Raw genomic sequence first — 22044 nt, 5'->3', positions numbered from 1 at the left:
GTCTTTCTCGCATTGGCCCACACAGCAGGCACTGAAAACGGCTGGTGGTATCGAATGCCTCCTGACTCTGAGAATTCTGAATGTCATGTGGTCTATGTTCCAAATTACAGAGCTCTTGCTATCCACCAAAGAATTAGGATACACTTGAAAAACGAGTAGGCCAAGTACTTTTTCCATTTTATTTATGAAAAAGGGAAAATGAGAAGATAGATTCAAGGCAATGTCCTATTCGAGGGTAAGCAGCAGGATAGTACAGCGGCTTAAGCTCCACTTCCAGAGTCAGAATGCCTGGACTTGCCTAGGATCCTGACTTTAACAAACACATCCTGCTCCAGAGACCTTGGGCAAGTTAGCTGATCTCACTAAACCTCAACTTTCTCATTAGTAAAACAAGCTGCTGTCAGAATTAAAACATAATCTATGCAACACATCATGCCTGACACATAGTAGAGCTTAATAATGGTTATTGTTGCTGCTAGTAGTATTGGGCCTGAGCAAGATGAATTCTGTGCGGATAGAAAAACTGGGAAATAACGCCTCATGGTCATATGTCTTTAGCCAAATCTTAAGGAGATTTTAAATAGCAGGTATGAAACAGAGAGCACTTCTCTGGCCAAATGTCCACTCAGGTAAGTCTGGAAGGAGGGTCTAGGTCAGTGGAACCTGCAGTGCCGGGCATGGCTATGTCCACCTGGAGAGAGGCCTTGGCCCTAGGGAGCTCCCAGAGGTCGGTGCACTGGAAGATAAGCCCTTCTAATCACATACACACAACCTTCTCACATAAAGTCCTACACACTGCCCGGGGGTACTGTCCCAGCCACGCCTGTCACAGGAGCAAAGAACCCCAGGGCCTGACTCAAGGGAAAGAACGTGGACTTAGAGTTGGCAGGCCCCAGCTTAGGAAGGGTTCTTTGTGCGTGACTCAAGGTTCAACTCCACTTACTCGGTATCTTATCACATAACTTATCTGAGTCTGTTTCCCGTCTATAAAATGGGGCAAGAATAACAACTGCACCAGCTGCTCTCATTGTATCACGGGATTATTTTATCTACCCATTCACATAATATTTGTCAAAATGCTTTGTTAACCTTCTGGCACAACATCCATGCCTGGGTTAACTACAAGACAAATACATTTCTCAAATAATGCTGGAATGAAATTAACTGGGGAAGTTCAGAATGAGTTTATCACATTTAAAAGTCTATAGTAAAAGCTCTCTCTTCCAGCTTGTCTTGAAAAGTCACCTTGTCCCCACTGTGTTTTCTTAGAGTGAGACATAGATTTGCTTGTGGACACAACACCCTCTGGGCGACTCTGGGATGTGGGACACACAGGGGATGTTCACCGCCAGTGGGACACTTACCAAGCCCTTTCATGGCCTTCCTCAGGGTCTGGGCATCTTCGGCAGCATTGAAGCCTGAAGCGGCTTTGACAGTGCCTCCCTTGGCTGCCTGAGTGCACAAAGAAAGACAGAAAGATGTGACCAAGAGGCGCCTTCCTACCAGCACGGTGGCATCTCGCACGACAAACGTTTGCTAAGCACCCACCAGGGGCCAGACATTCGTCCGGGGAGGGGATACAGCAGTGACTGGGAGAGATGAGGCTCTTGTTCCCTTGTGGCTGATGTTCAAGTTCGGCCAGAGGTAGACAGTAAAGAAGCCAATAAATAAACATTCCGCCAGGCAGCCCGAGGTGAAAGGGGCTACAGCGCAGAGAGAGGTCGTGAGGGGCTGCCCCGAGGAGCGGCGTTCAGGCTGAGGCCTGAGTGACAGGAAGCAGCTGACTATGCAAAGATCCGGGGGAAAGTGTGGCAGGCAGAGGTAACAGCTGAGGCCCTGAGCTGGAGCTGGCTTCTGACGGAGGAGTGGAACAGAGGCCAGTGGGACTCGAGCTGGAGGGCAAGCTGGGGAGGGCTAAGATAGTGACACCACTACCTTTGAAGTAATCTTGTCTCCCCAGAAAGTGGGAAATCAAACCCGAATCCAATCAAGCCTCTTGGGTCAAACACCAATTTATGATCAAGAAGAGGAGGAGGAAAATGTTGGCCCACACAACAGGGCTGTCATCAGCACAATCCAGACTGTGAGCAACACTACTTGACGAATGCTCTAGGTTCTTTAACAAACAAATTGCAAGAAGAATCAGAAAAGAGAGAAATGGAGGGGAAATATAACTTGGAGGGGAAAGAGATTTAAAATGCATTTCAATAATCAAAATGGGTAAACCTTATTGGGATCCTGAATCAAATAGTTAAAAAGAAAATGACATTTATGAGGTAATTGGACAATTTTTTTAAAGTAAGATGGATGCTTTTATATTAATTGCCTACTTGAATTTGTTCCTTTTTCATAACGGCATTTAGGGTATCAAATTTAGGCCACTTTGCTCCTTTTCCAAGAAAGGGAGGGAAATAGATACCACCTTACATAAAAGTGGGGTGATGAATGTAGAGGGGTAGTTGGTTCCAGAGGCTTGCATTCCAACGCTACCAATTACATGTAACAGAACATGCTGCTGCTGCTGTTCAGTTGCTCAGTTGTGTTCGACTCTTTGTGACCCCACGGACCGTAGACCACCAGGCTCCTCTGTCCGAGGGATTTCCCAGGCAAGAACACTGGAGTGGGTTGTCATTTCCTTCTCCAGGGAATTTCCCTGACCCAGGGATTGAACCCATGTCTCCTGCAATGGCAGGAGGATCCTTTACCACTGAGCCACCTGGGAAGCCCTGAACATGGACTTGATATTTGATGCCATTAAGCAATTAATGTTAACATTTTTAGGTGTAATAATGTCTTTGTGCTTACATTTTTTTAGGAGTCGAATCTTATACACATTGAAAGAGTTTACAGATGAGAGGATAAGATGATTGGAATTTGCTTCAAAATTACAGGTTGGGGGAAGTGGAGACACAGAAGAAACAGGTTGACCATGAATGAATAGTAATAATAATATAATATTATTAATTATATGAGTTATGATTATATAATAATTGTTTACCATGAGTTAATAATAATTATAGGTACAAAAGGGTTCTTTTTATTATTCAATCTGCTTTTGTATGTGTTTACACTTTTCATAATAAAATAAGAGACATGACGAGGGCAGAATGAGTCTTCACAAGCTGGTGAGAAGTGAAAGGTGTTAGTGGCTCAGTAGTATCTAACTCTTTGCGACCCCATGGACGGTAGCCCATCAGGTTCCTCTGTCCATGGGATTTTTCAGACAAGAATACTGGAGTGGGTTGCCATTTCCTTCTCCAGGGGATCTTCCTGACCCAGGGATTAAACCCGGGTGTCCCGCATTGCAGGTAGACTCTTTACCATCTGAGCTTCCACGGGAGCACAAAAGTTGGTGAGGATTTTCTATTTTATTCTAAATGTGTTATGAGCCACTGGCAGGTCTTTAGCAAAGGGATGGAGGAGATTGTCTGATTTATATATTTAAAAGATCACTTGAGCTACTGTATGGAGATACAGAGACCAGTTGAGAATCTGGGCCAAGATCCAGGGATATGATGGTAAACGAGGGTGAGATAGCAAAAATGGACACAGAAAGACTCAGCACATGTTTTGGAGGAAAGGAGGCAGAATTTGCTGATGGACTGATGTGGGAGGTGAGGAAAGAAAAGAAGCAAATGTAACTCTAAATCATTTCCTTAAGCAGCCAAGTAGAGAGTGGTATCATTTACGCAGATGGGGAAAGCTGGAGACTACCAGATTTGAGATGGCAGTGAGGAGAGGGATTTAGAAATTCTATTTTCAAAACGTTAAGTTTGGGATGTTTGTTAAACATCCAAATGGAGTCTAGAATGGCTGGCTGTACAACGTACATCTAGAGAGCAAGTCTCCAGTAATACATTTAGGACATATCAGCATTTGGATGGTAGCAGACAAAATGACCTGGGGAGAAACTGAAGAACAGGGGTCCTAGGACAAGCCTAGACCTCTCTAGCAGCAGTGTTAGCAGAGAAGGACCCAAATGGATGGCCAAGAAGGACTTGCCCTTGAGGGGCCAATAAAAGGAAAACCAGGACTGTGTGTTGTCCAGAGGCTGACGAAGGAGGGAGAGGTCAGTGCCTGCTAAGGTAGGTGTGGGCAGAGGGTACAGAAACAATGGTCAGATCTGCGAACATGGAAGGTCCTGGTGACCCTGACAAGAGCTTCAGCAGTGGAATGGAGGAGACAGAAGCCTGACGGAGTGGCAGAGGGAAGGAGGGGGCATCAGGAGGAGGAGATAGCAGCTCTAGATACTGAAGGTGAGGATTAGCATCACCAGAAATCATCATGCCTTAAAGTGAGACACACTCTGATGTGTAAGAGGGATAAAAAGTTAGTAGAGACTAGTAGATTCTGCAAATACATACTAAAAACTAAAAATGTCAACAAGAAAAACATGGGTTAGTGACCAGTAGGAACCATTTAATTGAATTCTGACTTAGAGATAATGTACTGATTAAGATCAAGGTGCCCTGAGTATTTCTAATGTATTTACTAAATTATTAATGCTATTTTTAAATTGATGTTATTTATAAGGGCTTCCAGAGAAGGCAACGGCACCCCACTCCAGCTCTCTTGCCTGGAAAATCCCATGGACGGAGGAGCCTGGTGGGCCACAGTTCATGGGGTCGATAAGAGTCGGACACGACTGAGCGACTTCACTTTCACCATTCACTTTCATGCATTGGAGAAGGAAATGGCAACCCACTCCAGTGTTCTTGCCTGGAGAATCCCAGGGACAGGGGAGCCTAATGGGCTGCCGTCTATGGGGTCGCACAGAGTTGGACACGACTGAAGCAACTTAGCAGCAGCATAAGGGCTTCCCAGATGGCACTAGTGGTAAAGACCTTGCCTACCTACCAATGCAGGAGACAGACTCAGGTTCAATCCCTAGGTTGGGAAGATCCCCTGGAGGAGGAAATGGCAACCCACTCAGTATTCTTGCCTGGGGAATCTCACAGGAAAGCCTGGTGGGCTACAGGCCATGGGGTTGCAAAGGGTCAGACATGACTGAAGTGACTTAGCATAATGTATGTGAGGCGGCGTAGAGAAATACATATTATTCAATATAAAATAGATGAAAAAAATTAGTGAATGAACAAAGCATAGGAAATTACGGTAACTTGAGTTCAATTCAGTTACTCAGTAATGTCCGACTCTTTGTGACCCCATGGACCGCAGCACACCAGGCTTCCCTGTCCATCACCAACTCTCGGAGCTTGCACAAACTCATGTCCATCGAATCAGTGATCCCATCCAACCATCTCATCCTCTATCGTCCCCTTCTCCTCCTGCCCTCAATCTTTCCCAGCATCAGGGTCTTTTCCAATGAGTCAGCTCTTTGAATCAGATGGCCAAAGTATTGGAGTTTCAGCTTCAGCATCAGTCCTTCCAATGAATATTCAGGACTGATTTCCTTTAGGATGGACTGGTTTGATCTCCTTGCAGTCCAAGGGACTCTCAAGAGTCTTCTCTAACACCACAGTTCAAAAGCACCAATTTTTTAGTGCTCAGCTTTCTTTATAGTCCAACTCTCACATCCATACATGACTACTGGACCTTTGTTGGCAAAGTAATGTCTCTGTTTTTTAATATGCTGTCTAGGTTTGTCATAGCTTTTCTTTTAAGAAGCAAACATCTTTTAATTTCATGGCTGCAGTCACCATCTGCAATGATTTTGGAGCCCCCCAAAATAAAAGCTGTCACTGTTTCCACTGTTTCCCCATCTACTTGCCATGAAGTGATGGGACCAGATGCCATGATCTTCATTTTCTGAATGTTGAGTTTTAAGCCAACTTTTTCACTCTCCTCTTTCACTTTCAACAAGAGGCTCTTAAGTTCTTCTTTGCTTTCTGCAATAAGTGTGGTATCATCTGCATATCTGAGGTGATTGATATTTCTTCCGGCAATCTTGATTCCAGCTTGTGCTTCATCCAGCCCAGCGTTTCTCATGATGTACTCTGCATATAAGTTAAATAAGCAGGGTGACAAAATACAGCCTTGACGTACTCCTTTTCTTATTTGGAACCAGTCTGTTGTTCCATGTCCAGTTCTAACTGTTGCTTCCTGACCTGCATACAGATTTCTCAAGAGGCAGATCAGGTGGTCTGGTATTCCCATCTCTTTCAGAATTTTCCACAGTTTATTGTGATCCACACAGTCAAAGGCTTTGACATAATCAATAAAGCAGAAATAGATGTTTTTCTGGAACTCTCTTTTTCTGGAACTCTCTTGCTTTTTCAATGACCCAACAGATGTTGGCAAGTTGATCTCTGGTTCCTCTGCCTTTTCTTAATCCAGTTTGAACATCTGGAAGTTCATGGTTCATGTACTGTTGAAACCTGGCTTGGAAAATTTTGAGCATTACTTTGCTAGCTTGTGAGATGAGTGCAATTGTGCAACAGTTTGAGCATTCTTTGGCATTGCCTTTCTTTGGAATTGGAATGAAAGCTGACCTTTTCCAGTCCTGTGGCCACTACTGAGTTTTCCAAATTTGCTGGCATGTTGAGTGCAACACTTTCACAGCATCATCTTTCAGGATTTGAAATAGCTCAACTGAAATTCCATCACCTCCACTAGCTTTGTTCAGAGTGATGCTTCCTAAGGGCCACTTGACTTTGCATTCCAAGATATCTGGCTCCAGGTGAGTGATCACACAATCGTGTATCTGGGTCATAAAGATCTTTTTTGTATAGTTCTTCTGTGTCTTCTTGCCACCTCTTCTTAATATCTCCTGCTTCTGTTAGGTCCATACAATTTCTGTCCTTTATTGTGACTATCTTTGCAAGAAATGTTCCCTTGGTATCTCTAATTTTCTTGAAGAGATCTTTAGTCTTTCCCATTCTGTTGTTTCCCTCTGTTTCTTTGCAATGATCACTGAGGAAGGTTTTCTTATCTCTCCTTGCTGTTTTTTGGAATTCAGCATTCAGATGGATATATCTTTCTTTTTCTCCCTTGTGTTTCACTTCTCTTCTTTTCATAGCTATTTGTAAGTCCTCCTCGGACAACTATCTTGCCTTTTTGCATTGCTTTTTCTTGGGGATGGTTTTGATCCCTGCTTCCTGTACAATGTCACGAACCTCCGTCCATAATTCTTCTGGCACTCTGTCTATCAGATCTAATCCCTTGAATCTATTTGTCACTTCCACTACATAATCGTAAGGGATTTGATTTAGGTCATACCAGAATGGCCTAGTGGTTCATGATCTGAGCCACAGTCAGCTCCCGGTCTTGTTTTTGCTGATTGTATAGAGCTTCTCCATCTTTGGCTGCAAAGAATATAATCAATCTGGTTTCGGTATTGACTATCTGCTGATGTCCACGTGTACAGTCTTCTCTTGTGTTGTTGGAAAACAGTGTTTGCTATGACCAGTGCGTTCTCTTGGCAAAACTCTATTAGACTTTGCCCTGCTTAATTCTGTACTCCAAGGCCAAATTTGCCTGTTACTCCATGTATCTCTTCATTTCCTACTTTTGCATCGCAGTCCCCTATAAATGAAAAGGACATCTTTTTTTGGGTGTTAGTTCTAGAAGGTCTTGTAGGTCTTCACAGAACCGTTCAACTTCAGCTTCTTCAGCAATTCTGGTTGGGGCATAGACTTGGATTACTGTGATATCAAATGGTTTGCCTTAGGAACGAACAAAGATCATTCTGCCACTTTTGAGACTGCATCCAAGTACTGCATTTCAGACTCTTTTGTTGACTATGATGGGTACTCCATTTCTTCTAAGGGATTCTTGCCCACAGTAGTAGATGTAATGGTCATCTAAGTTAAATTCACCCATTCCAGTCCATTTTAGCTCGCTGATTCCTAAAATGTCGATGTTCACTCTTGCCATCTCCTGTTTGACCACTTCCAATTTGCCTTGATTCATGGACCTAACATTCCAGGTTCCTATGCAATATTGCTCTCTACAGCATCGGACTTTACCTCCATCACCAGTCACATCCACAACTGGGTGTCGTTTTTGCTTTGGCTCTGTCTCTTTATTCTTTCTGGAGTTATTTCTCCACTGATCTCCAGTAGCATATTGGGCACCTACTAACCTGGCAAGTTCATCTTTCAGTGTCCTATCTTTATGCCTTTTCATACCGTTCATGGGGTTCTCAAGATAAGAATACTGAAGTGGTTTGCCATTCCTTTTCCAGTGGACCACATTTTATCAGAACTCTTCAGCATGACCTGTCTGTCTTGGATGGCCCTACACAGCATGGGTCAAACTTTCATTGAGTTAGACAAGACTGTGGTCCATGTGATCAGATTGGTTAGTTTTCTGTGACTGTAGTTTCCATTATGTCTGCCCTCTGATGGATAAGAGGCTTATGGAAGCTTCCTGATGGGAGAGACTGACTAAAGGGGAAACTGAGTCTTGTTCTGATGGGCAGGGCCATGCTCAGTAAATCTTTAATCCAATTTCCTGTTGATGGGCAGGGCTGTGTTCTCACCCTGTATGGTAGACGTAATGAAGATAATGGCGACCTCCTTCAGAAGGTCCCAGGCATGTACTGCTGAACTCAGTGCCCCCGACCCAGTAGCAGGCCATAGCTGACCCACGCCTCTCCGGAAACTCCTGGACACTCATGGGCAAGTCTGGATCAGTCTCTTGTGGGGTCACTGCTCCTTTCTCCTGGGTTCTGGTGTGCACAATGTTTTGTCTGTGCCCTCCAAGAGTCTGTTTCCCCAGTTGTGTGTGAGTTCTGGCAGCTCTATGGTGGGGTTAATGGCAACCTCCTCCAAGAGGGCTTATGCCAAACCCATTACAGTAAAGGAGGGGGTAGAAAGGAAATGGAAATAGAGACTTAGGGGGTCAGTGTAGTTTTTTGATGTGAGACACAGATTTTTCTGCCTAGAAGCCAAAGCAAGACAGAATTGTAATCAGTAAGGAGAACTGCAGTGTTCACGAGAGGAAAAGAGATCATCTGCCCAGGAAAAACCCTGCTGTTCTTCGTACTGTGTGTGCAAGTGAAAGTCGCTCAGTTGTGTCTGACTCTTTGAGACCCCATGGAATAGTCCCTGGAATTCTTTAGCCCAGAATACTGGAGTGGGTAGCTGTTCCCCTCTCCAGGGGATTTCCTAAACCCAGGGATCGAACCCAGGTCTTCTGCATTGCAGGCAGATTCTTTACTGTCTGAGCCATCAGGAAAGCCCAAGAATACTGGAGTAGGTAGCTTAGCTCTTCTCCAAGGGAACTGCCCCACCCAGGGATCGAACCCAGGTCTTCCACATTGCAGGTGGATTCTTTACCAGCTGAGTCACCAGGGAAGCCCATGCTGTGTGTAGCGAGAGGCAACCTGAATTAGTGGAGCTCTTCTGGGCTTCCTGATTTAGCAGCAGGAGGAAGAATCAAACTAGCTTTGGTTTTTCATTTATCTTCCCCTCTGTTCACTGACACAAAATATGACTATAACTTGTTAACAATCTGTGCTTTGCTATTCTGAATTCTGTTTTCTTGTCATTGAAACTGGACTAATTAGTCATAGCTAGCACTTCCAAAAATTGTTCTGTGTCGTCCACTTTCCCTTAGTTCATCTGTCAGGTGTGATGTGCATCTGATTTGTGGAGACAGCAGATAGGGGAGGATCTGCCTGATATCCATGGTTCCCAGATGGCAAAGGAGTTCCAGATAGCTGGAAACCTTGCTCTGCTCATAATGGGTGCTATGTGCTTTTAAGATGCTAAGAATTCACAAGCTGAGAGTAAGAGATCACCAAGGCTAAATTTAGGGCTGAGGTCATACAGAGGTTTCTTCTGAGTTTTCTGATAATGCCTCTTTTGACAAATGGTAGAATTTACCAAATTACCAGTGGTAGGATGTAATGGTGATAGCACAGAACAGCCTAGGGAGACCACTATGAATTACTGCAAAGGGAGAGGGTTTTACATCTTATATAAGCCTTGACTGGTGCCCATGACTCCAGTAAAATCTCAGATTCATGGAGACAGTTAACTCCATCTCCTCTGCATCACTTGGGGGTCATGAATTCTGTAAAGAGAATCCTAATATTGGGGGAAATTTCACCTGTAGGTCTCTGTGAAGGAGATATGGTGGGCATATTCTGAGAGGTAGTAAGCTTAGTGGGAAGGAGCACAGGCATTGGAGTTGAACAGATCCAGATTGGAATCTTGGCTTCAACGCTTCCTAGCTCTGTAGTCTAGGGGAAGTTTCATTTTTCTCACCTGTATGTTAAGAATAATAACGACACTAATCCACAGGGCTGTTGTAACAATGAAGGAGGATAATATAGCAAAACACTTAGTACAAACAGTAAATATGAAACGAAAAACTCAACTCAGTGGCCTAAGTGGCTCTCATCAGTATAATTCAACATGACCTCAGTAACATTTCTATAATAAATATAATAGTGAGATTCTTATATCTGTTTCTGATAATATCCCTAATGCAAGCCAATGGGGTAATGTCAAAACAAAATCTAGAATAGAGCATTGTACAAGGTGGCAAAAATAATGTAAAATAGATCTAAGATGCTCTTTAATTTGATCCAAGGATGTATACTGGACCTGTAAAGGCATGGAGGATTTTTATACCCATAGAGCAGTTCTTTAGCAAGTCAGACTTGAGCTCTATGAGCTAGTCCACCTTAGGCTGGACTTCTCATGCCCACTGTGGTCCAGGTCAAGCCCATCCAAAGGCTTCAGGTCCCAGAGGGTGTGGGTCTTATCTGCTGGAAGACCAGCCTTTCACCTCCTGAATATGGCGAACTTCTAACACTCATCACTTTTCTACACTTGACTGAGAAAAAGAGAAATCAATGACATTAACTTCCTTGGTCCTATGAAAACAAATAGCTAGAAATTGGTATTGTATCACAATGGATGAACTGTTACTCAGTTATTAAAAGAATCTACCTGCCAATGCAAGGGACATGGGTTCCATCCATCCCTGGTTTTGAAAGATGCCACATGCCATGCGCCACAACTACTGAGCCCACGTGCCAAACTAGTGAAGCCCACACACCCTAGAGTCTGTGCTCCCACAACAAGAGAAACTACTGCAAAGAGAAGCCTGTGCACCGCAACTAGAGAGTAGCCCCTGCTTGCCACAACTCGAGAAAGCCCGCACAGCAACGCAGAACCTGTGTACCCCAACAAGGACCCAGCATAGCCAAAAACATATAAAATAAAAATTAAAAAACTTCCTTGTGCACTGAATTGCACCCCCCCAAAAAGGTATGTTGAACTCCTAACCCCCAGTACCTCAGACTGTGCCCTTATTTGGAAATACTGTCATTAAATTAATTACTTAATCAATTATAATAAATTAAATCAAGACGAGGTCCTACTGGTGGACAAGGGTAAGCTGCTAATTCAACATGAATGGTGTCCTTAGAAAACAGCATGTGAAGACAAAGACACTCAGGGAGAAGACACATGGTGACATGTTGTTGACTCATCTCTGCTGAAGAATGCCTAAAATTGCCAGCAAACCACTAGAAGCTAGAAAGAGGCAAGGAAGAATTCCCCTCTGGATTTCAGAGGGACCTTGGCACTGCCAAAACCTTGATTTTGGATTTCCACCCTCCAGAAACATAAGACAACAAATTTCTATTATTTTAAACCAGCCAGTTTGTGGCGCTTTGTTATGGCAGCCGTATGAAATTAATGCAGGCATATTACCTGTTTTCTTCTACTATCTATCAATAGCAACAAGCAAATTGGCGACTGGCTGTCAAAATACTAAATGGCCTAGCTCAGCCCTTGACCCCCGCTGGAGAGAGCTTTCTGAGTTGAATGTTTCACAAGGTTCTTTCGGAATTCCAGTATTGAAAGAATTTTGGATGGTATTCAAACACTGCCTTTTAAAGCAAACTGCATTGCTGATGGACACTAAGGAAGTGTTAGTCACTCAGATGTGTCTGACTCTTTGCAATCCCATGGACTATAGCCTGCCAGGCTCCTCTGGCCATGGAATTCTCCAGGCAAGTACTGGGGTCGGTACCTAGTATGGGATTAAAATTAATATCTAACAAGATGAACTGATGCAAAGGAGGACTATGCAAAGATAGCTTATCTGTGAGCATTCTTAGGGACTCTTTTTTTCAGGAACAAGATAAGCTGGGGAAATTTGTGCCTGTTAGGTCTGAAGTATCCATATTGATTCAATTCCAGGGCATAATGTATCATTACCTGTTCAGGGAAGGCAGGGGATTCCCCCCAAGGAAGGCTCCTCATGGCAACAGGAAAAGGGAACATAGGATGTAGGGAAGAATGATGAAAACAAATAGCTAGAAATCAGTATTGTATCACAATCGATGAACTGTTACTCGGTTATTAAAATAATAATGAAGATGGTAAATGTCAAAAGATTGGAACATGATACAAAGAAATACGTAGCAGTGAAAAGGAACGGAGGAACAAACTGCTGAACAGCACCATGGGTGGACTGCAAAAAATACAATGCTCCTAAAAAAGGAGTAGACGCTCTGCGATTCCATTTATAGGGTCTTCTAGAACAGACAAAACTAATCTGTGATAAAAACAATCAGATCAGTGACTGCATTTCTGGAATGGAGTGGAGAACAGGGAGAAGACTGATCTGGAAGGGGCATGAAGGAACTTCCTGAAGTGAGGAAATGTTCTGTCTTAAGAAGAGGGCAGATACATGGTACATTTGTCAAAACTCGTCTACCAGTAACCATAAGAGCTGTGCATTTCACTATATGTAAATTATACGTTTGAAAATTTTTTGTAGATATATGAAAACCATGGCTTTTAAAACATGCTTTCCTTTTAGAAATGGATCATATGGTCATTGTAGAGATTTGGAAAAAAAACTTTTTTAAATTAAGAAGAAAATCTGAGTGGGAAGGGGAAGGATAAATTAAGAGGTTGGATTTAACATATACACATCACTATGTATAAACAGATAACCAACAAAGACCTACTGCGTAGCACAGGGAACTCTACTCAATATTATATAATAACCTATAAGGGAAAAGAATATATACATATCTGAATAGCTGTGCTGTATACCTGAAACCTACATGACATTGTAAATCAGCTATGCTTCAATAAAATTTTTTAAAAGAATTAAGAAGAAAATCAAAACACCTATAACTCCACTATTGAGAGTAAATAATTTTAATATAAGATGTAATATAAACATATGCTAGCATAGCAAAGGTTAGAGTGAATACACTAACTCTTCTTTATGTTCTTATTACTACTATTCCAAAACCACTATCGAATGAGTAGGATCTAAAACTAAAATGATGGAAAATAATAGGGAATTACAATACTTTGATTATATCAAATGGTTTTCCTTTCCTTTAAAGATATACTTTATCTGTCCAATAAATAATAGTCATAATGGGAAAACAGGTTCTAAAAAGAAAAACGAGAGCAACTGAGGCAGTTTTCCTCAGTGGAAAGCCCATGAAAGGATCACTTGGTTATAGTCTTCAGGGCTGAGAGCTTGCTCAGAACAGGAAGAGCAACTGATTAATTTTGAGTCCCCAGAGCCAAATACCACACACAAAGTAGGGACACCATAAACATGTCTGAATAAATGTTGTACATGTCCAGGGAGAACCCATCAAGAACAAATAGATTTTAAATGAAAGCATAAGAGAGATTTGCTGCAGACATGAGTAAGCCTTTGACTGTCAGGGATGATGAAGAAAATTTAAAGTATCTAACGAAAAAAAATGCTAAACGTATATTACTATTTGTTCAGTATAGTTTACACCTCCATTTTCCTAAAGGAAGGCATCGAGAGCTGGCAGAATGTCCAGCTCCTCTCTGGGTATAAGATTCTACTTCTATTATTTCTTCCCAGAAGACCAGGGATTAAGCATCACCTGCCCATTCACTTCTCATTTCTCATTCTCCTCATTTGGGCAGGAGAAGGAGAGCAGGTGGCCAGCCTCAGGTAGGGCCACATTTGCAGCTGAACGGCTCAGCTTCCACATAAGCAGGGAGCTTTATGGAACCCTCAAAGGGATCCAATTCCCTACCTGTCCCAGAGATCAGATAACGAAGCTCAGAGGAGTCCAGCCACAGCTAGCAGCAGGAAGCAGATGAGAAGCTAAGATGAGCTTACAAAGATAAGGTAGCATCCAAAGTGGACGGCAGTCATCTCCTGCTGGGAAATGCGGTGGGATTTTGGATTTTTCCTTTTTATTTCCCTACAGTTTCTACAACGAACACATCATGCTTCTACAGAGAGAAATAAGTTGTTTCTGCATTTCAAGATGTTAGAAGGATTCAAAGGAGTCCCTCTTTGAATTCATTTTCAGGGTTAGGAGACTCACCAGCCCTGAAAGAGTGTTTCACCAGCATTTCAGGTGACTCACCAGCCCTGAAATGGTGTTTTTGAAAAAAAAAAAAGAAACTACCTTTCCATTTCCTCCTCCCTCCCCTCTGTTGAGCAAACAACCCTTTGTATAAGATAGCAGGCCCTGATTACACATCCTGTACCTGTCTGGGGCTGGCACCAGGGAGGGTGAAGCCCATCCCCAACTTACCATGACTATGACGCTATGTCAGGGTCAGGGTCGGTCAGTCAAGCAGAAGTTCCTGTGTGATAAAAGCAGAGGGGATGAGAGAACTGTCATTAAAATCATTAATCAAGATAACTCACAGTTTGCACAAAGTTAAGCCACAGGGAAATAACACCCAATTTCATCAAGAGGGCAGCTATTGATTAGCTAAAGAGACAAGAACCAAGCTAATCATTAAAGAGAAACTGTTCTAAGAGGCAAGTGAATTATGCCAAACAGTCTCCTAGCTGCTCTTCTGCTTGGAGATAACACATTACAGAAATGATCCCTCTTGCTTAGTTAGGATGAGCTACATTACTTGAACTCAAGCCAAGCCTAGATTCTAAACTGGAAGTGTTAGTGGATCAGAAGAGTTGCCTCTTGGAGACAAAAGATAATCTGACTACATCAGGGAAAAAAGTGCTGCACTCCAGCCTTTACCCTGAATGAATCGTGTGTGTGTGTGTGTGTGTGCGCGCGCGCAAGCATTTGTATAAGATAATAGGCCACTGGCCCAACTCACATTAGACCTTTCTTTTTCCCAATGGCCACTGTCACTGCCACCATCTCAGGACTTAAAAGTGCTTCTCCCCTTTAAGCTACAGCCTTACACACTTTGCCCTCAGTTCTTCAGCACCTCCTCCATTAAGAAGCCTTGAGCCATCACACATGTATTCAGTCATTTAGAATGCAAAAAATGTCTTTATTGTAGACGAGCCTCTGAGGGGCAGACCCACTGGCTTCCTGTTTTCACATTCAGGTCCTACAGAAAAGGCTCCTTTTCTGAGCATTTAGTGAGATCCTTGAACTCAAAGAATTATCCCAGAACCAGAAGCATGGGCATCGCCTATGAGCTCTTTAAAATGCAGAATCCCAGGTCCCCACTCCAGACCTACTGCAAGAATCTGCATTTTAACAAGATTCCCAGAATATCCATCTGCACAGCGGTTTGAAAATCACGCCTAGATATAACCCTGTCAGGTGGTTGTTATTGTTTAGTCACCAAGTTGTGTCCGATTCTTTGCAACGCCATGGACTATAGCCCGCCAGGCTCCTCTGGCTACGGGATTTCCCAGGCAAGAATACTGGAGTGGTTTGCCATTTTCTTCTCCAGGGGAATTTTCCTGACGCAGGGATTGAACACACACCTCCTACATTGGCAGGTGGATTCTTTACTGCTCGGCCACCAGGGAAGCCCAATCCTGCCACGGAGCCTTGTTCTATCATTCCCCCAGAGTAACTGCATCCTTCTTGGCCAACTTTATCACCAACCGAGTCCTGCTGGGCCACAGGCACTCTTCATCTTCCACTTTCTGAGGCTCAGCTTCTACTTCCTTGTTTCCCATCACTCACTGCAGACTTATCCCGTTTGACCTGGGGGTCAATCCCTTCCTGCGGGAAGTGTCAACTGGCTCTGAGGCACAGACTGAGCAAAGGTGAAGAGGTGGGGATGAGCCGTGGCTTCAGGGCGAGGCTGCTGGAGCAGAGGGCTCCTTCCAGGGAAGGCTCAGAGTTATGGGTGGAAAAGCAGGCAGAGAATTGATTATCAAGGGCCCTGTCCATCTGAGGAGTTTGACTTATAATGTAGGCAGTGGAGAAACAGTGAAAGGGTTGGGTTTTGCAGAGAAATAAAGTAAGACAAAACATACTTTAGCAAGTTACTATACTAGAGGGTAGACTAGAGTCAAAGCCAAGGAGTCAGGAAGGCTTGAGATACTATTAATAGTACAGGAACAAAGATCTGTACTAAAATAGGCAAAGATCTGGGCAGATGTGGACCCTGGGATAGGATTTACACATGACTTTTTTGGAAGGAAGACGTTACTGGAATTAGTGGCTCCTGAATTATCTGAATTTATACATTCAATCACTAAATATTCGTAACACACCTCTGTATCTCAGTCATTGTTTTCATTGATAGAGATAATATGGTGAATAAGACAAGGAACCTGCCTTCAAGGAGCTTACCTTGTTTCAGGAAAGACTGACAACAAATAAAGAGATGACTACATAAGACAATTTGATACCAGTAAGATGAAAATACAATAGGATAATGGTACAGAACAGGGATCAACAAACCAGCTCAGGGGCCACATTCTAATTTTAAACAGTGTATCAGCGAGAAACATTTTTAACATTTTCAACAGTCGACCAAAAATCAAAGGAATTGTATTTCATGACACACAAACATTCTATAAAATTCAGATTTCAGTGGTGGTTTGAGCAAAGCCTTCTGGAAATACTGAGAGTCATTATTCAGTGAGCTAGAAATATTTTACCACAGGAAGAAGCTGTGTCACATTTGAACACAGGGTGCTTTTAGCCAGACAATGTATTTTAAAACTTGGACAGCACACAGAGTAAGTCCATTTATATAAAAACAGCTGTTGTGTATTTATTATTTACTAGTATCAACTGAGTTTCTAAATAGATTTTAGAAACGAATGCAGTCAATGGCACCCTTTGATTCTTTGATTAGATAGCAGATAATACGTGTAAAGTGAACCCACACAAATGCTGACTAGCACAGTACCTGGCACCTCAATAATTAGGCAGGAGTAGGGAAAGAATTGGAGAAGGCAATGGCACCCCACTCCAGTACTCTTGCCTGGAAAATCCCATGGACGGAGGAGCCTGGTAGGCTGCAGTCCATGGGGTCGCCAAGAGTCAGACATGACTGAGCGACTTCCCTTTCACTTTTCACTTTCATGCGTTGGAGAAGGAAATGGCAACCCACTCCAGTGTTCTTGCCTGGAGAATCCCAGGGATGGGGGAGCCTGGTGGGCTGCCATCTATGGGGTCACACAGAGTCAGACATGACTGAAGCGACTTAGCATAGCATAGGGAAGGAATTGAACACATCCGTCCCGCAACACAGAATTGCTGTAGGCCTCTTCTCAATTCCACAGAACCATCAGCCCCCAGAAGATGAAAGGCCCTTTTCCATCTGTAAAAGCTCGCCCACATGTCCACGTATAGAGCCAAGGATTCTTATAGCAAGGACCCCCAACCTCTGGGATCTAGTGCCTGATGATCCGAAGTGGAGCTGATATAATAATAGAAATAAAACAAACAGTAAATATAATGTCCTGGAATCATCCCAAAACCATCGCCACCCGCCCCCCCGCTTCCAGTCCATGGAAAAACTGTCTTCCATGAAACCAGTCCCTGGTGCCAAAGAGGTTGGGGACAACTACTCTAAAGAACCTTTTCTGCCTCAGCCTCCTTGATTCTTTTGCTCTCTCTCTCTGAGGGCCAGCTTACAATACCATAAGCTGATCAGTATGACCAAGTTCACAGTGACCCAGACTCTGTTGTTGTATACAACTTTGAGGTTCTATAAGCTCCTTTTGCAGCTCAAGGGTCAGGGGAGGGGCAAATTATTAGCAACTGTGCCTCAAACTTTACATCTGGGAAATGCAGACACATTCAGTTTGGGGCATAGCTCAAACGACCTTAAAAGCATCAGGACTCTTCAAGATGGAAAGATGAAGCCTGAAGAGACCATATGTTTGAGATGTCTTTTAAAAAACCAATATGTGGGTGGGAACCTGCATCTTCTTTGTAATATGTGAACTCCTCACCTAGGGCTTCCCCGATGGCTCAGTGGAAAAGAATCTGCCTGCAATGCATGAGACATTGGAGACGTGGGTTTGATCCCTGGGCCAGGAATATCCCCTGGAGGAGGAAATGGCAACCCACTCTAATTCTTGCCTGAAAAATCCCATGGATAGAGAAGCCTAGCAGGCTATAGTCTATGGGGTCGTAAAGAGTTGGACACGACTGAGCAACTAAACAGAGAGAAACAGACACCTAAGGCTCAGGACAGGGCTCTCGAGGGTTTTAGGACATAGTTTTAGAGCAACTGAAAGAAAGCTGGTAACTCAACATAAGAGACTTATCCCAAGGGAATACATATTCCTTTGCATAAGGGAGTAATATGCTGTAAATTGTTGTTTAGCCACCATAAGGGAGTAATATGCTGTAAATTGTTGTTTAGCCACTAAGTCGTGTCCGACTCTGCAACCCCATGGCCTGCAACCCACCAGGCTTTTCTGTCCATGGAATTTTCCAGGCAAGAATACTGCAGTGGGTTTCCCAACCCAGGGATTGAACCCATCCATGCCTCCTGCTCGGCAGGTGGAATCTTTACCACTGAGCCACCTGGGAAGCCTTAAGCTATAACTAAATTCAATCTGTTTCAGGTTAAGATTACATGTACTTTCAGAAATAATTTACAATGAATTCATAAAGAAAAATTAGGTATGTCAGGAACACACCCTATTGTTTTTCTATAGGATGTTCAGAAGGACAACTATTACACTAGTCCACATACTGCCCTATTATATCACTGCCAGAAATTGGCAACCCAGTGCTGACTCAAGCATGAAGTTTCTTAAGTCCTTACAGCAGACTGCAGATGCATGAACAAGGCCCACTCCTGGTAATACTGCAGGAGGCCATGCAGACAGCAGTGTGATACATTCCTCCCCACCCACCCAGACTTTGGACAGCAGGCAAATGAGATTGACTAGTAAAATCAGTAAATAATCATCAAAACAACGATATGCAAACTCATCTAAGGAGGAAGAATGGCTCCCAAGATGAAGCCAGCTGGCCAAAAGCTGTTAGACATATTTAAGGAAAAATTCTGTCCAACAGCAATGCAAGCTCAACCCAAAACCATCACCGAGGTTTACTCTAAAATGTTTATCAAAAGCCTGTCCTCAAGAAAGGCTGGCTTGGCCCCAGGATCAATGTTCTGGGCGTCAGATATTTCCCCACTGTGAAGATGACTTTTATCCATCTAAAACTCTTCCTCTGATTCCTTGATTGCCAAGGAACCTTGGGGTTTGGCTTCCCATGTGGACCTCTCTACAAAGTACTGCAGTATATGGATTTTTTCCTAAGTAACAGTTATATTTCTCAACATAAATAAATAAATTAACCATGTGTGCAAGCATGTAAGTGCCTATGAGTGATAAGCCTATAAATATGAACCTGTCCCTAAGAGATGAACCCCTTCTTGATGTGCTAACAAATACAATTTCTCTGGTCTTTCCAGACGCGACACCATGGTGAATTCACCCTGTGACCAGATGCTTTCTTTGAGACCCCAGCATAACTTGGCAGTTGTTCTCCATTCAGATGCACAACAATGACCCAAGACCAGAACTTACCCTTCACTGTGAAGGGGTCTGATGGCCTTATGACACATTCTTATACTGAATCCTTCTCCTCCCTGGAAGATCACATGTGAGTGACTCATTCACCATTTTTCTTTGGTACATGGTTTCACTTTAAATCCCAGAGGATGACAAATTTAAACTTTTAGTCTGTGGACTTGTGGAGAGTGCAACTGGGCCCCACCCAGGCACTAAAGGCTTTTCAAAACTGTTTATGAAATAGGAACATGAAAGCAACTCTTCTTCCTTGGATCTTTGATTCTTTTAAAGTTAAAGGAAATTTTGTTCCCTGGATGGGGTTTTTTATTTTTAAACATTTAATCCAAGCAAAGTGTGTAGGCTAAGCGAAGGCAAAGTTTAAGACTTGCTTGCTAAGCAATTCTTAGAGAAGAATCTCTTTCAACCCACCATCTGGCAAGTAACTTATTAACAGTCTTTTGTCCAAATTTTAGCCACTTATTCACAGCACTGTTGGAACAGTAATAATAATTTCAATCCACAAATAATTAAAAAACACATTTTACATATAATTTAAAACATCCCCACTCTTTCTCTACCATTCGTTCCCACATCATGCCCAAGTCTATTCAAGTTTTCTACTCCAATGACTCCTTTGTCCAAAAGGCAGGGAGAAGGAAGGAAGCACATGTATTAAACACTCCTCTACATGACCTTAATCTACCTAACCTTTGGAGTCCTGACATTATCTCCACTCTACAAACCAGATGGATAATACAATAATGAAAGTTGTTTATGGCGAGTTCTATATTGTATTAAGAGATAAGATTAGAAAAATACAGAGAGCAATGAGAAGGCCTTAATGATTGCTGGGAGAGCTGGCTGGGCCCTGTGCTCTTAGTTAACCATCTGCCCTCCTAAACATCTTTCTACTTCACATTAATACCTCAGTTTCCCCAGGCACAAATCAATGCATATTCTAATAAATTTTATAAATATTTCTCTGGATACTGTTTTCAGTTTTCATAGTATAAAGTTTCCAATTTTCTTAAGTAATTTTCTCTCATTCTCCGAGTGACTCCAAGGGCCACCTGTCGACTAGAGATCTTTGGAATTCTGGTCGGCTGGCTTTTTGATGGTGGAGGTGTTTTTAAATTATTTTGCCTTTTAATTGCAGACAAATTGTTTGGATTCCCCTCCTCCTCGCAGGCTAATTAGCATAGAAACAAGAAGCGATGCACTGCTAACACTACTCGCAATCATGGAACTAACAGGATAGTTTCACTGAGGTTTCATCTCAGTCATTCAACAGTCATGATCTGAATGCCTGCCCCAGGCCAGGTACCATTCTGGGTGCTAAAAGGCAACCTTAATCTCTCCATTTGTCACCTTCATCTCGAAAATTACCCCATGCCTTGTCTGTTCAAGAGTAGCCTAACAGAAAAAAATTCTGGTAGTGGTTGGCAAGAACTCTGCTGAACATCCTTCCCGTTGCAAGGACTCTACACCCTTTCTGAACATTCATCTCCAGCCTTTGGTCTCCTCCTTCTGGTCATGGGGCTCACTCCTCCAAGGGGTAGCCTCTGTCACTGCTCAGTGGCTCAGCATCAGGAAAGCTGGCCTTGTATTCTGTGTTAGGTGTGCTGGAGTTAAAGGGGCTTTATTTTTAAATAAGTATTTACTGACCATCTAATTACATTGAGTGTTTAGGTGCTTTATCATGGGCTTCCCTGGTGGCTTAGACAGTAAAGAATCTGCCTGCAAATCTGCCTGCAATGTGGGAGACCTGGGTTCGATCTCTGGATTGGGAAGATTCCCCTGGAGGATGGCATGGCAACCCACTCCAGTATTCTTGCCTGGAGAATCACCACGCACAGAGGAGCCTGGCATGCTACAGTCCATGGGGTCGCAAAGAGTCGGTCATGACTGAACAACTAAGCACACAGGTGATTTATCAACACTATATTGTTTCCTCTTCTCACTGTCCAGTGAATTGGGCAGGATAACTTAAATTTGAGAAAAGTTAAGCATAATGCCCAAAGTCACTCATGTTGTAGGTGGTAGGAGCTATGTTTTCAGTCATAGCCATTACTCTAGAGACCTTCATGCTGCTGCTGCTACTGCTGCTAAGTTGCTTCAGTCGTGTCCGACTCTGTGTGACCCCATAGACGGCAGCCCACCAGGGATTCTCCAGGCAAGAACACTGGAGTGGGTCGCCATTTCCTTCTCCAATGCATGAAGTGAAAAGTGAAAGTGAAGTCGCTCAGTCGTGTCCAACTCTTAGCGACTTCATGGACTGCAGCCTACCAGGCTCCTCCGTCCATGGGATTTTCCAGGTAAGAGTACTGGAGTAGGGTACCATTGCCTTCTCCAGATCTTCATGCTATACCATGCTAAATGCAT

The 22044-nt window shown here is 43.2% G+C and overlaps 1 protein-coding gene across 1 annotated transcript in view; it reads right to left on the bottom strand.

Annotated features, from left to right (window-relative positions):
• ANXA4 (annexin A4) overlaps positions 1-22044 on the bottom strand; it is a 74496-nt gene that overhangs the window by 32065 nt on the left and 20387 nt on the right. Inside the window, exons 2-3 of the mRNA XM_061432890.1 lie at positions 14483-14534; positions 1365-1452 (exon numbers count right to left, since the gene is read on the bottom strand). Of these exons, the coding sequence (XP_061288874.1) occupies positions 1365-1452; positions 14483-14485 (91 nt within the window). The 5' untranslated portion in view covers positions 14486-14534. The remainder of the gene's footprint in view (positions 1-1364; positions 1453-14482; positions 14535-22044) is intronic.

This window comes from Bos javanicus, chromosome 11, assembly GCF_032452875.1.
Source record: "Bos javanicus breed banteng chromosome 11, ARS-OSU_banteng_1.0, whole genome shotgun sequence".
Taxonomy (NCBI): domain Eukaryota; kingdom Metazoa; phylum Chordata; class Mammalia; order Artiodactyla; family Bovidae; genus Bos; species Bos javanicus.
The sequence above is the reverse complement of the archived record's forward strand: the minus strand, read 5'-3'. Positions and strand labels throughout refer to the sequence as shown.